This window comes from Pinus tabuliformis, chromosome X, assembly GCF_031772625.1.
Source record: "Pinus tabuliformis cultivar Carrire ecotype Pingquan chromosome X, CPIR1, whole genome shotgun sequence".
NCBI lineage: Eukaryota > Viridiplantae > Streptophyta > Pinopsida > Pinales > Pinaceae > Pinus > Pinus tabuliformis.
In genome coordinates this window covers 287,244,437-287,260,803 of record NC_142308.1, presented here as the reverse complement: position 1 = coordinate 287,260,803, position 16,367 = coordinate 287,244,437, and the positions used below count along the sequence as shown (strand labels likewise).

Genomic DNA, 16,367 nt, shown 5'->3' with positions numbered 1-16,367 from the left:
TGAATACCTATTACCATTGAAATGTTAATTTTTAGGGCTAGATTGTTCTTTTTTGTAGATAATTGCATTTTTAAACCTTTTTTTAATATTTTCATATTACATTCACCCCGTAATATTATATCATCATTAACAACTATGTAGAGAGAACAATAATATCAACAATGTAATGGAACAGTAAGGAACAAGTAAAGAAAAGCATACACAATAGAGACACCAAGACTTTTGGTTAGAGACCAGGACAAAACCCCACAAGGGCGAAAACCCATAATCAATTCTTCTTCTTCTATTAAATATTCATCAAATGTTCAGCTGAGATACAATGTACAATTATCATGAGACACAAGTCTTTCATCACATTGTCATAGGAACACAATATCATTGTCACTATCATAGAGCACAACACACTTCACTGTCATCTCATCATCATAGAGTCAAGCCATACATTAGAGTCTCTCTGTGATACATCAAAGGTTGTCACTATCATGTCAAGGTCACTGCCATGTAGATCTTTGTCACAAATCATTGTCACATATCCAAAGCATTGTCATGAAGATCATTGTCACATATCAAGAGCACTATCGTAAATATCAAGGTCACATATCAAAGGCATTGTCATGAAGATCACAGTCACATATCAAGAGCATTGTCATGAAGATCATTGTCACATATCAAGAGCACTGTCATGAAGATCATTGTCACGCATCAAGAGCACTGTCATGAAGATCACTGTCACATATCCATATAGATCTGTATGAAGGTCATTGTCATATATGCATGTGCATCAAGGTCATTGTTATATACATGTCATATGATCACTGTCATTCATCACATCTATATCTATACATCATATTTCTGTCATATACAATACTATCATACATATCATTGCCATATTGCCATACATCTTATCACAAGAATATTGCATGCGTTATTGTCATAGAGGGGTTGTCGGGTCATATAACTGTTGTATAAGAATTGTCAAGTCATACCATTGCCAAGTTATATCTTTAGAACAGTGTTGCGGGGGAGTGCTCCCCCTCCCCCCTCGCTCCCGCTCCCAATCTGCGCTCCGGGCGGGAGTGGGGTGAGAGCGCGCTCCCGATAAAAAAATTTGCGATCCCTGCCAATTTTGGGAGCGACATCGGGAGCGTCACTCCCGTTGCTCCCGGAGCGAATATTTAACGCTCGGGAGCGATCAGGGAGCGATCGCTCCCGAGCGTTAAATATTCGCTCCGAGAGCAAATCGACCGACGCCGGGAGCGATCCGGGCGGAAAAAAAGCTACGGATGCGAAAAAAAAAATCCAATTTTAAAAAAAACTCAATGGGGCAAACAAACATTTCATTATCACTTGAATGAGAGCAAGAGCAAAGGAGCGAGGAGAAGCGAGGAGCAAGTGCCGAGGAGCGAGGAGCAAGCCTGCAAAGAGGTAAGTAACTTAGTAATTTAGTTAGTTTAGTTAGTTTAATTTAGTTAGGTAGTAATTTAGTTAGTTTAATTTAGTTTATTAACTATATTTAGTAAAAAAATCATGAATCTAAATTAAATTAATAAATTAAAATTATTAAATTAATTAATCTAAATAAATTAAATTAATTTGCAGATTCAAAAGCCTACAAATATCAAACATCATGGACCTGGCTATATTTCTTGGGATTTTCCTCTTCTTGGTCCCTTTTATGGTTATTATGGTGCTGGAGAGTAGGAAACGGAGGGGCCAAAATGAAGAGGGGGATGAAGAAGCTGGAGAAAGTGGATTTGATGAAAACCCTGGTGAGGAGGAGCTGGAGGAGGGTGAACATGACTCTCAAAAAACTAAACAAGACCAAACCCCATTGTGGAAATATGTTAACAGGGCTGAAGCAGGGAAAGGGGGTGGAACCACTAAATTTCATTGTCCCCATTGCAACAATGATTACACAGGTTCATACACCCATGCCAGAAAACACCTCTACGAGAAAAGGCCATGGGATGGAGACAAACAAATAGGAATCAAAACTTGTCCAGCGGTGTCAGCAGCGGATAGAGCCAAATACATAAGGGAAGAGGAGGAAGCCCAATACAAATCAAAAAAATCAAGGGGTTTCTTTGAACCAAGCTCACAATCACAAGCACAAAGAACTCCTTCGGCATCCTCCCAAGGCAGTGGATATGGAGGCACAGGGTCATCAGGTTTAAGGCGTAGAACCATATCAGATTTCCTTGATGAGGGGTGTAGGAATGATGTGGATTCAAAGGTTTACAGATTTCTCTATGCATGTGGGATACCATTCAATGTTCTTCGCTCACCTTATTGGCACGAAATGGTTTCTACCATAAATGATGCCCCTAAAGAATACAAGAGCCCTGGGTATGACAAGGCAAGAACCATTGGACTTGATCATGAAAAAGAAAAAATATCACATTCTTTGAATAGAATGACAAGTTCTTGGACTGACCATGGGGTGTCCATTATATCTGATGGATGGACAAATGTAAAAGGCAAGCCATTGATAAGTGTTCTTGCTGTGTCTATTAGTGGTGCCATCTTTCTAACTGCACATGATTACTCAGACAAGTTCAGGACCACCATCAACATTGCAGAAGCATTACTTGAAACAATTGACTGTATTGGGCCATACAATGTCATCCAAGTCATCACTGATAATGCTCCTAATTGTGAGGCAGCGGGAGCAATTGATGAGGATAAATACCCCAACATATTTTGGTCTGGATTGGTTCACATATTGAACCTTCTGATGCATGATGTTGTCAAGAACAAAAATGCACAATAAAAATGGATTGGTGATTTGTACAAGAAAGGCAAACAAATGATAAAATTTATTACAAATCATAGCAATACCCATGGCCTTTTCCACAATCACTCGAGATTGGAGTTGTTGAAGATTGCGAAGACCAGATTTGGTAGCTATTACCTCACCTTCAGGCGCCTTTTGAAGGTAAGAGACTCATTGGCTAGCATGGTATCAAGTCCACATTGGCAGGTATTAAAGGAAAGGGCTACAAATGTAGCTGATAGGCAAGGTTTTGAACTGGTGGAGGAGGCCGCTCTTGATGGTCAGTTTTGGACAAGTGTGAGGCAAGTATTGGATTTCACCAAGCCCATTTATCACATGATTCGGTTTGTAGATACAGACAAACCAGTGATTGGTGAGGTGTATGAGCAAATGGATACCATGTTGGGGCAAATAAAAGATATATCATATTGTTCATAACAGAGATCCCGACTTGTACAAACTGATTCATGATTGTGTGTGTGAACGATGGAATAGACTTAATCTTCCACTACATTGCTTGGCGTATATCCTTATGCCAAAATACTACTCTACATCTTGGTTGGGCCAACCTGCACCAAGGGGTGGGATTAGGACCAAACCCCATTTAGATGCAGAGATAACTAGTGGATATTTGCAAGCATTAGAAAAGTTGATACCTGACAGAGAGGAATGTGCAGCTGTGCGCCTTGAAATAGGCAAATACTTCAGTGGCACTGGTTTGTTTGGTACCTTCCATGCAATGGAAGACAGAGACAGATTTGATTCTCTCACATGGTGGGAAACATATGGCGGCCATGGACTTTTGCCAAAATTGGCAAAAAAGTTCTATCACAGGTTGTGAATACTTCTTCTGCAGAGAGGTGTTGGAGCACCTACAGCTCCATACACAATGTGAAAAGAAACAGACTCAATGAAAACCGAGCAGAAAGCTTGGTTTATGTGCACTACAACTTGAGGTTGTTGAGTCATTACTGTGATCGGGCTTATGAGGATCCCACATATAAAATTTGGGACAATCACCCAGAGGATGACAATTTGGAGGATGGTATAGTGCATCTTGAAGAACTGGAAGAGGAACTTATAAGGGATGAAGATGAAGCAGCTGCAGCTGCAGCAGCCATGCCACCTCCACCTCCACCATCCAGTAGCAGTGCTCAAGGTCCGAGTCTTGTTCCTTTGCTGTCGCCACCTCCATCTACACCCTCACGTGGAGGGCATGTGCCTTCTAGTTCTGGTCGTCGGTCTGTGCGGGAGACTCCTAGAAGACCACCACGACCTGCTTATACTCCTGGAGACTCTCGTGGCAAGGGCCACATGTAGATTTACAGTTTACTTGTCTTTTCTAGTTTCTATTAGTTTTCATAACTGTTGAGTCTTGAGTCCTTGACTCTTGACTCTTTCATATCATAATGATATTTTTTGTAAACAATATATGACTGTGACAATGAAAATTTGAAGTTTGAAGTTGGCAATTACAACTCATTGGTAATGATTGTGAATTATGAAAATGATGATTCGTGAAAGACTAAAGTTGTTTCATTTCATTTCATTATTCATGTTTCATTTTATAACATTTCATTTCATGTTAACAGTTAGAAGTTAGGACTTAGAAATATCTAAGATATTACTTCTTGTAATGGTTAAACTTAGCTTACAAGTACAACTTTGGTGATCAATGATGATAAATGTTATATATTGAATTTTCAATTTTGAAAGCTTGAAGTTGAAACTTTAAGAATGAATTTGATGAATCATGATTCACGAGACTCAATATGTTGCAATTGTAATATGTATTTTACTAACTTGTGGACATGGTTGATGAAGATTATAATTTCTAGATGATTGATGTGATATGGTTCAATGATCAATCTATGTTTTTTTATGTTTTTTATATCTAATTCATCATTCTACATGTTTTTGTTGACATATATGTATCAAAAATTAAAAATATATATATATTTTTAAAAAATCGCTCCCGGATTCGCTCCCAAACCGGGAGCTTCTGAAAATGGTCGCTCCCGCTCCCAAGTAACATTGCTTTAGAACAACTATCAAGAATCATTGTTGTCCATTTCAAGGATTACTACCATTCATCTCTGTCGTAGACTCCAATAGTATTTCCATTCACCATGGTTATAGGCACAAAGACTTCTTCTATCTATCACTATCATAAGCACAAGACTTAGGTCACAATCTCTACCCTATGTCTCCCAACAAGAGTAGACCCTATCGCTTAGAAAATCTACAACTTTAGAAAGACAAACTACTTACCTCTTTAAGATGTCTCCCTGGAAACTTGGAGATCAAACGAATCTGAGCACAAGTTTCTTGAATATACTACGGCTAGGGTTTCTTCCAGTGTTCCTAGGGTCACGTCCCCCAGGGTCGAGTGCACGCACCCCACGCACCCGGGACGGGGAGTCTACTAGGGGTGTGTTTCCCCACGCACCCGGGACGGGGAGTCTACTAGGGGTGTGTTTCCCCACGCACCCTTTTTGGGGAGTCTTGGGGAGATGCAAGGGGGTGTGTTTCCCTAGTGTGGGGGATGAGACTCCCCAAAAGGGGTGCGTCTGGGCATCCCCCCTCAAAACTTCAGTGTCTAGTATATAGTATATAGTAATATACTAGTATGTTTTGCTTTCAATTTAGATTCTAGAATGATGAATGATGAATTTAATTTTTAAATCAATGTAGATTGTAGAATGATGAATGATGAATGATATGGATCAATGTATTTGAATATTTCATTATTGAATTTTTTTATTGAATCTCATGGTATGGATGAATAATGAGTATGTCATATGAATGATGTATGTATCAAAATGAATGATGAGGATGGATCAATGTATGTCATTATTTAATTCAATTATGAATTTAAATTTTATGTGTGGATCAAATTTCAATTTTCAATGTATTGGTATCCATATTACTATTAGTCTATTTAATATTTATGCTTTCATTATTGAACAATGAATATGAACTTGAATTATATATATATATATATAATTAAAAATTATATACCCTGACGTCCCCCTGCACCCCTGAAATTTCCCTAAAATTTGAGGGTACTCCCACACGTCCCCCCTGTGTGTCTCCCCGCACCCGCGTCTCCCTGCACCGAAGTCTTGGTAGAACATTGGTTTCTTCAGACATAATAGACTTGCATTAACCTTCTTGCAGCCCTTGAACTTACTGCGTTGAACCCTTAAGGTATGTGGCCTTACTCCTACTCTTTGCCATCATTCACAGCACTCCAAAATAGTCCTCCATTAGGTGTTTTGGTCCCCAAAAAATACAGTACTTGAGCAAGTTAGGACAGCCCATTAGTACAACTACATGACCACAGAAGTAGCCCTAACTAGGCCGCAAAAGTTTCTCCAATTAGGCCACAGATGTAGCTTCAATTTGGTTGTAGATGTAGCTACAATTTGGCTGCAAATGTAGCCTTATTTATTCCGTAGAAGTAGCCCTACTTAGGCCACAGAAGATAATCATACTAGGCCACAGAGAAGAGCCATATTAGGCCAAAGATAATAGTCATACTAGACTATAGAAGAAGAGCCACAAAGGTTCAAGTTTCTCATGTCCATTGGTGGAGGATAGACGCCCTTTTATAGTTGATTGTTCATACAAAGGGACATGTCCCTTGGGTCATGCCAACTTGAGGCCAACTTGTAATCTTTGGAGGGAAAACACAAATTTGAATTTTATCAAAATAATATTAAATATATTTACCACAAACCTTAATAATTATTTGCCCAACTAAATTTGTGCCATATTAAATAATAGAGAGAGGAGCCAAACCAATTAATAGTAATTTCTTTTATCCATTTGAATTTTCTCTTTGGGGCTAGATTGGCTTCCCTTGGGGCAGTTGGGTTCCTATGGGGAAATTCATCCCATAGCTGCCCCAATTTTCAACACAAAAATCCTCAAAACCCTAGTTCTTGAGCCTCCCTTTTCTAGGGCTTTTCTTTGAGAGTGATTTGCTTCTTTGAAGCCTTGTACCATTGTTGTACCTCTTTCTTGAATGATCTTTAGTGGGGTCACTTTGTACCTTATCATTACCATATTTATTTTAAGTGACTCTCCTTTTAACGGGACTCCTCCCATCGATGAAAATCTATAAAGAGTGGGGGGTTTTGGCTGAGGTGACACTAGGCCTCTACCCCATTGTTAGCACTTTATCTACCTATTGCGTTGTAGGGTTTCCCTCTTCAAGGCCTGCTAGATTTTGTGGTAATAGGCTAAACCTTGAAAACATTGATATAAGAGTTGCAAAAGTCAAGTGCACTTTCATAAGACCTTTATGATTTAGAAGAAAATTCTTATAAGTTAGGGTTTTAATGATATGCATATTTAGGGCATACAATGGCATATAATAGCTTGAGAAATAGCCTATAAATGATAAGATCAACAAAGGGACAAAGGCTATCAAAGAGGCAAGCAAGGGTTAGGTAAACAATGAAGTTTTTATGGCTGAAAATGCATATGACAACAATAATTATCTAGACGTTAGCCCTAATTTTGGGGTGAAAATATGCAATTAATGCTAGATTTTGCCTTTTTATATTTATTAAATGCAATCCCTACCAATAGGGAAACAACAAAATAGACATAAAATTGCTATAAAATGCAGATTTAAGCTAACCCTAACCCTAGTTACCATGAATTAAGAAAGAGATAGGAAATTAAGGATGATCACCACAACTAGTCTAGTGTCTTCTCTCAATTGGGCAATGGAGACAGTTAGGGCAAGGTCTATGATAGAGGGCCTTGGATGAAGAGGGTGGAAGACTAATTTTCATCTCTTAGAGACCATAGTGACTTCTCTATATGGAAGATTTAAGGTCAAGGGATAAGTTCCCTTGATGAATTCTTGCAAAACAAATTTTACATACCATAAAGAATCAATATTGCAAGAAAGATGTTGCACTTTTTAAGGTGGCATAAGTAAAAACCCTAATTTCAGGAATATAACATGCAAAATGGAGGAAAATGACAATAAACTTACACAATTTCCACAAAACTCACTTCATCAATCCCAAAAAATCTCTCCATGCAAAGATCTCCCTCCGAAAACAATTCACTCCACTAAATGTCCATTGCATCCAAGAGAAAAGTACAAGAGAGTTAGTGCACATTTCTTAAGAGAGAGAGAAGTGTGATGAATGTGTGATGATAAAAATGAAAGTGACTTCCCTCTATTTATATGAGGGAAACCAAGTCACTTTTCATAATTTTACAAGTAAAAGCCCTAAAAGTTTGCTTGAGCATTCAACTAGGCCTAAAGGTCACAAGCCGACCTTAAGATAGCTTTAAAACATAATAAATACATCAAAATCTCCCACACATGTGGGAATAAATGCTCTCCATCATGATATCATCCTCCTAAAATGGACAATCTCCATCAAACAAGTGATAAAGTGGTCCATGAGTGCTCCTCACTCCAAGGAAATCATCAAAGTGCATGGATGCATCTCCAAATAACATCTCCTCCACCATGACGTCATCTCCAAGAAGGCTCATGTCACCCTTTTAGGGGATGTGGGGATGACATGGAAACCTCTGAGGCAAGCATTAGCATCTAGGCATAATGTGCTAGCCCTCCCAAGTCATCTCAGTGATCTCCATCATCATTTGGGCACCAAAACAAGACAACGTCCATTAAACAGGGTCAAGGTTGGCCTGGAGGTGGCATACTGGGTCCATTTGGGCACATCATCAAATAAGCCAACGCCTTGGCTTCTTGGTACAACATTTCAGCATCTAGAGGTGTTGCAAGGGCCATACAACCATGGGAAGTCTCTTCAAAGGCCAAAGTCCATCTCATGTAGGCAACGTTGGGGCTACAAGGTCATATCTACTCCCAACAATGGACAAAGCACCCAATGAATGGTGTTGGATAAGTGTCAAGTCTTCCTTCAAAGGATGTCTACTGCATGAGTAATGAACCACTTGAAACATACCCTCAAGATCAAGTGATATCAACATCATCAAGGACAAAAACCATTAAAGTATCATAGTGGACCATATTCAATGTTAGGGGCACAAAAATAGTTCACACAAACCTTGCCTTCCAATGTCTTTCTAGCTTAGAATTTGTAAGCAAGTTACCACACTTGTGTTAGGGATGATTATACCTTCAACCCTATTAGGTGCTTCTAGCCCCCAAGGGAAAAGACATTTCACAAGTACACCCATCAATCTATATGTGCATGTAATAATGATGATGATGGAGTTAGCAAGACCTCGAGGAAGATGGCCATAGCCATCGTACAAGTTAGAGGGGGGTCAACATCTCTGAGTACTATATGAGAAGAGGGAGCAACAATGGAGGCCTGAGTTAGCCCTTTCCTCAACCTATTTTTTCCACCCATCGGTGCGCATTTTACATTAATGATTTATTTTTCTTTCTTGCATAGCTTAAGAGACAAAGTTGGTTTTATGTTTTTCCAATGCCCTTTAAAGATGTAGCATGTGCTCGCTTATCAGAGTTGGGACATTCAAGAGTTTCTTTATAATGGAGCATGATATGCTAAGGAACTGCATGATAGTTAATGAAAGGGGCAAAGCTCATGCTAAGCTTTTTCCCACATGCTTACTATGTCCCAGCCATCTTTTGCATTTTTCTTTTCTTTAGTTGTGGCTTCATATGCTTTTATCATCCATTCAGCTACATCAACTTCTTAGTGAAAAATTTCAGGCCCTAACTCAAAGATGAGGATGTAAGGTACTAGTCCTAATGACAAATGACAATCAACCCAAAGAATGGATGTGGATAATAAGGAAAATATGGAATGTGGTAAGTATGGATTACCCTAGGCACGTTACTTCAATCAATGCCTCTTATTAGTGCCCCTCTTGCCTCCTATTAGTGCCCCTCCTGAGGGAAGGACCTAAGGGGAGGTCACACTGGACTAAGGGCAAAGGATAACCTCCTAGGTGAAGCATAGGAAGGGTACAATCAAGAGTACTGAATCATCCAATTTGGCATGTGATCCATATTAGTATGCCACAAAACATTAAATAAAAGTACATGATTACAAAAATGGTTAATGTACCTTTCAATAGATGACCCACCTTCCTTTAAGAAACATGCTAAATGGGGGAGAGCATTGACGAGAACATAGGTGGAGAGCTCTGATGTAACGCTATCTGTGGGCCATCCTAGGGTTGCTAGCTGGCTGGCTGACAAATGATGAGGAAAATCTTTTCCTATCGGTTACCCACTTTTGGTTAGTAACACAGACCACTGACAACAAACTTTCCAAGAGAGATTTTTGCTCCAAAGAGTCTGTTAATGGAGGAGAAAATGGCAGATCCAAAAAATCCAAGGAAGAGTAAGAAGTGCAATGCCTTTGTGCTGTTTAGTAAAGCAAGGCAACATGCAAAACGTATGTTGAGAAGAGCTGGGGATTTTTTTTTTTAAATAAGTATGTTGCTGTTATAGATTTGTTGAGGAACTTGTTGAGATTGAATGATCACTATCAGCTTCATGAATGGGAATGGGATGGCAAAAATACAAGTGTGGATCCAGGAGAATAGGAGCTGGATCTGAAAAGAACACCTTCAGTCAGCTAATTAGATGCCAAATGTGTAGCAACCATCCCATACTCATAGAAGCTGGCTGTCAAGTAGCTGATATTTTCTTTTGCAAGGTCTGTTTCTCCTATGAAATCCAGCTTGGATAGTGCCCTTCACAGGACGTGGAGATTACTAGTTCGGTGTTTGTCTACGTAATTATCATGTCATGAATTATAGTCAACGGTGTTTACAAGAAAATAGCTAGCAAGCACATCTGTGGTCAGTGTAAACAAGAAGAACGTATACCTTGGTCAGGGGAGGGAGGGGGTTGCGTTGTATACAATTGAATCTTAACAGAAACTTTTCTTTCCTGAAAAAGAAGCCACATACATAACTCTACCTGCTGATAGCAGAACACATATCTAATGATCATTGATGACCAAATAATTCCACATTAATTTCATATTTAATGATGCAATATATTTACCCCAATGTTACCCGTCAACATACATTACTTGCTGATAGCAGAGGACATATCTAATGATCATTGATGACCAAATAATTCAACATTCATTTCATATTTAAGGATGCAATATAGTTACACCAATGTTATCCTCACATGACTGATAGGTAGAAATTCAGATTACCAAGAAGAGTTTACGAATTTCATGTGCCACAGTTGTCATCTCTATCCTGCCATTGGGGCAATGCAAATTACAAACATTATTTTCCTCCAAAATTGGATAAAATGACACTGGAGTTGTGCATGTTACTCTCCTACCTGTTTTCAAATCAAGAAGCTCTCAAAAGTTACAAAAGGGCTAAATAGCACTAACAACATGTGAGAAGGAAATTCCAGTTAGCAAAACCAAAATTGACAAGATGCTTCTTATTATTGCTGTGTGGCAAACAAGTCCTTCCCCAATCTGAGAATATTGCAACTGATTATAGTCGGCTTATAAACACTTTACAAAGATCATTTTGGCTAAAAAGTCGACCCGACCACATCAAAAGGCCCGTTTGCATGGACGAGACTGCCTACGAGGAGAAAAACGTATTTTTGGACGAGTTGAACATTGGTGGGCTATGGAACACCCCTCTTTACCGACTAACCAAGATCCCATTAACAGTTTGCAAAAATTTTAACTGTTAAAGAAAAATATTCATTATTTTTTAGAGGGGCATGGTACTCAAATTATATTCAATGCACCCAGGATTTTTAGACAGTTCTGGGCTACTGTCTATATGCAATGCACCATTACACAAGCATAGCCAGGTTTTTTAGGACAGTTCTGGGCTAGTGTTGATATTCAACGCACCATTGATAATGTTTTGTTTAAAAAAACAGAGTTCACACTAAAAATTATGTGGAGAAAGTACCCAAAGAATGCTGTAGAGCTTGAAATTTTTGTGGTATGGCAGCAGGGACACTCAACTTGATTGCGCTGCCATTGGCAATTATAAATCATGAGCTACGGGAGGAAATTTTGCACAAAACAAACACAAGGAAAGCATAAAGTGTAGCACCTGGCAGGGTAGAAGTATTCCTTATCGAGACGGTACCCATAGCGAACAAAACGAGGATTTTGGTCATGGGTAACCTCTGACACCAGCACTTGAAACCTGAACTTCTCTGCGCCCTCTGTTATAAATCCAAACTTAGCTGGATGAGCTTTCAACAATTCTTCAATAAACGGGATGCCCCAACAGCTCTCCTCGCTTATCTTCATGGCAACGAACTAATATTCAACACTCTGTTATGAATACAAACTTCGCTGACACTCCCTGTTATGAATACGAACTTAGCTGGGTGAGCTTTCAACAATTCTTTCTACAAACGGGTTGTCTCAACAGCTCTCCTCGCTTATTTTCATGGCAACGAACGAATATTCAAGTAGGCCAAAAGCCCGTCGAATTCTCTCAAATTTGATGAGGATGTCCGTCTCCTCCTAGTGAATTGTGCAAAACGTTTAGAATATGAAAATCCGCATTATGAAAAAGGTGCAGGATAACGTTATTTTTTATTTTTAAAGGAGTAGGATTTCACCATTTCTAGTTTTATGGTTTAAAGTGCATTGTTAGCTGTAAAAACGGATTAGTCCCTTAATAAAAACCTTCAGGGATATTTAAATAGTATAGATTTAATAATTTAAAATTATTTTATGATGTTAATAAAAAATATATATATATATATTTAAAATGGGTATATTCTTATTTATAGACAAATAGCATTTTTCACTAGAACGGGGGAATACAATTTCAAGTAAGAATATGATTTTTTGTCATTTAAAATACATTTTTGAATACATAAAAAGTTTCCACACAAAATCTCTAGGCCACTCAAATTCTGGAGATTAAACAACTTAAACTCAAGTTTTGTCTATAAGTTAGTCTATGCCTTTAAAATGTAAAATTTATTTCTCAAATCAAGTCTTAAAACTTGATGCCATAATCTTTCACTATAAAAATAATAATCAAATATTTCCAAAGTTAAGAACATATTTAAGTATGAATAGTTGTAAATTCTTTTTATAATTATATCAACCTAGATCCATCTTAACTCTAGATTTATCAAGCTCAAAGACTCTCTTTTTTTAGTTTTTTAATGCAAAATTTTAAGAAAGGTTTGTACCCCGAGAGATTCGATCTCGCTGGACACTCTAGGCTAGTATGTATGTATATATATATATATATAATTGGTAAAACCATGGGTTGTCAAAACTAAGAGTCCAAAAACTCTTTGTGAATTGACTCTATGACTTCTATTTTACCTTAACTATATTTATAAGTATTAATTTGTTATATTTTTGAAATTTTAATTTATTTATTTTTGTCATCATTTTCAATATATCACCCGCATTGGGTAGGGAATTGAACTGGTGACTTCACATCAAGGAGTGCCTTAACAGAGCACCCCATGTCTATCCAAGACCCTGTAGGCTTGACATTTTAATTTATTTTAAATAAATAAATTTATTTATTTATTTATTTTTAATTTTTTAATTTATATTTATATTATTATGCAATTTGATCTAGTCAAAATGTTTATATAACATAACAGGACATTATAACATCTCTTTCATACAAGGTTGGAGAGTGCCTCTCACAATTTTTTTCCCCACAACCATTCAAACTATACTCAATTAATATTGGAGAGTGCCTCTCACACTTTTTTTTCCCTAATCATCCAAACTATACTCAATTAACATAAAAATAAACCAGCTATATCAATGTTCTTTCATTTTCTAAATAAAAACACTACTTAAGATTTTAATTATTTTATATTTTTTGGTCAAAATATTGCAATACAATTCTGTGTGGGATTTTAATTTTTTCAAAAAAAATAAAAATAATAAAAATAAAATTGAGATAAAATAGTCAATTTAGTGTTGGTGATTTTTGAGTTCCAAGTTTTAATAACCCATGGTTTTGTCAAAAACATTTGTATGTAAGAAAATTAAAAGTAATATATATATATATATATATATATATATATATATATATATATATATATATATCTATCTGTAAAAAGCATTAATGTGTTTATATTTTAATTGAATATAATTTTTATGAAGGTTGTTTTTAGTGTGACTTTTTGGAAGTTTTTCTGGTGGGTTTTTCTGGTCTATTTTCTCTAAAATCTAGCCGTAATTTATTGGAATCACAAGCTTGATGGGTAACCCCTACGCCCTATGGGTTTTTTAGGGTGATGAATCCATATATACGGTCAAAAAACTAGTTTAAATAACACAAATCAAGTTTTCTGTATTTAGGCTTCTATGATCCATAATAAATTAAGCAAAGAATTTCCGCAGAAATCACATAAGCCTTTGACATGGTCTCCCTCTTCATCTGGTCCCGATGATGAACCACACTTGTTGGTTCGAAACGCGTCGAACAAAAAGTTCTCTTATAGAAAGAAAGAAATTATTTTAACGTCCATGAGGCTAAAGATAGCCTATGGGACAGATTGCTTCTTCATTTGCTTGATGTATTCGACCATTTTTCTGTGAAGCTTCACAATAAATGCTCCCAGCTTCTCGACAAATCCCTCGCTAAATAGATTATCCCAAGAGCTAGCTGCCAGCATATCTGCATAACTTTCCCTGTTGTCTTTGAAGGCCTCGCATTCTAAAATTAAATGTTTTTCTGTTTCCACTTTTCCAGAAGAACAAAAGATGCATACCCTTTCCTCCCACATTTCCTTTGGCCTTTTACAGCGCCCTGTTTCACAACGGAGTTGATGAGAATTAGGCATTAACTGAACAATAAGAATTTTGGCTCTCCAAGAAATATTGGCCTCTATGTATGCTTTTGGTTGATGATTATGAGTGGGATTAAACACTTCAATATAGTAATTTTTCTTTCTTCCTAGCTCCTTATCCCAAGTACGTTTGTAGAACTTTTCCATCACAAAAGCTTTTATCTCTTTGTTGTCTATGGGACACGCGTTCAAGCAAATACCCCATTTACTAAACCATTTGCTATTTTGCTACATCCAAGTTTTTTTGCTCTAGCACAATTTATCATTAAAGACAACCTTAGGCCATCTACCCTCTTCCATTTGCTCAATTTTTTTTAAATACCTTATGACTCGCACCATAACAATTGTTTTTTTATATAATTTCTATGAAATATTTTACTTAACAAATCAAGATTTCACTTCAAATTTTTCTGTCACACTAAAAACAACTCCATTTTTATATAAATATATATATAAAATAATATTTTTATTTAAAAATTAAAAAATATTAATGTACTTGTTGACACCTAATCCTCTGCGATTGGGTGAATTTATGTAAATAGTTAAATTAGGAATGTGAATAGTCATCAGGAGATGAACTGAGTAGTCACACCCTTTGTATATAACAATAGCATACCTAATGAAATAAATCGAATCAGTTTTACTGCCTATTGGAGAGTTACTGCCTGGCCTGACATGGTATCAGAGCCAGTTCTCAAAATAGTTGTAACTCCCTTCATTTTTGCTACTGAGGGCTGTACGCTGGTCTGTCATATGCATTCCTATTCCTAAGCGCTGTCCTGATCTGAGCATTGTCCCCTGAACGTTGTCCTACTTGCCTCAACGCCTCTGAAATATCTCTCGAATGTTTGGACTGACCCAACTGCGTTTTTAACGTTGCATCCTGTAAAGTCTGCGTTTTTAACGCTGCTGGATTTGTCTGTCTCAAATTCATTGCATGTCCTGGAGCACAGTCTGCCCTTCGTGCTCTTGCACGTTCTGACATGGTATTAAGCTTCCTGCAACAGGAGGGAATAAAACAAAGACACCTGGTCCTGGGCGACTGAAGCTGTCATGCAATCTGAGGGATTCGATCACTTGAACGAAAGTAACGCTGCTGAAGAACGCCTCTGTCCAGAGCGGAAGGCAGACAAACGTTTTTACTGCAATTGGTATGCGTTTGACTGCAATTTGTATTGTTTTTTATTACAATTGAATCCGTGTTGCGCTTGATTGCAATGGGAAATCGTGCTTGAAAGCAAATTTGGACCAAATCCGGATGTACACGGTTCAAAATGATGACAAAGTTGCAGAGATGATGATTGCCGTTGTGACAGATTCAGGTTGAAGACCGAAAAAAAATTAAAATCTCATGAGAAAAGACAAGCATTACACTTTCTGACGGTTAGCTACCTGCGCACGCATCTCCCCTGTGTGTCTTGTCTCGGTGTATTCGTTGAAATTATCGTGGAATCACTCCGCCCTTCAGGCCCCATTGTTTGGGTACGCTGTCGCGCACCAAATTCAGATGGTGAATGGTGTGTGAGCGCAGCGGCATCAAAACTGTTTTAAACATTGTCCCATATGTTTCCTTGTCTATCTGTATTTTTTAAGCATTGTCTCATTGTCTCTTGAACGCTTAAGCTTGTCTACCATATGTTTTAACACTGTCCCTGTCCCATATTTTTTAAACGCTGTCCCATATGTTTTAACATTGTTCCATATTTTTAACGCTGCCATATGTTTTAACGCTGTCAAGCACTTTGGAAGGAAGTATTGCTGCGTGGCCCCAAGAGCCATCGTGAGGCTGTAAGGCACTTTGGA

At 37.6% G+C, this 16,367-nt stretch overlaps 1 protein-coding gene across 7 annotated transcripts in view; it reads right to left on the bottom strand.

Annotated features, from left to right (window-relative positions):
* Window positions 1-12,271, bottom strand: part of LOC149139528 (uncharacterized) — a 107,414-nt gene extending 95,143 nt beyond the window's left edge. For all 7 annotated transcript variants that reach the window (XM_089447991.1, XM_089447992.1, XM_089447993.1 and 4 more), the window contains exons 1-3: window positions 11,828-12,271; window positions 11,681-11,745; window positions 10,948-11,081 (exon numbers count right to left, since the gene is read on the bottom strand). In XM_089447991.1, coding sequence (XP_089304117.1) covers window positions 10,948-11,081; window positions 11,681-11,745; window positions 11,828-12,030 — 402 coding nt within the window. In that variant the 5' untranslated portion in view covers window positions 12,031-12,271. The remainder of the gene's footprint in view (window positions 1-10,947; window positions 11,082-11,680; window positions 11,746-11,827) is intronic.
* Window positions 12,272-16,367: the final 4,096 nt, after the last annotated feature.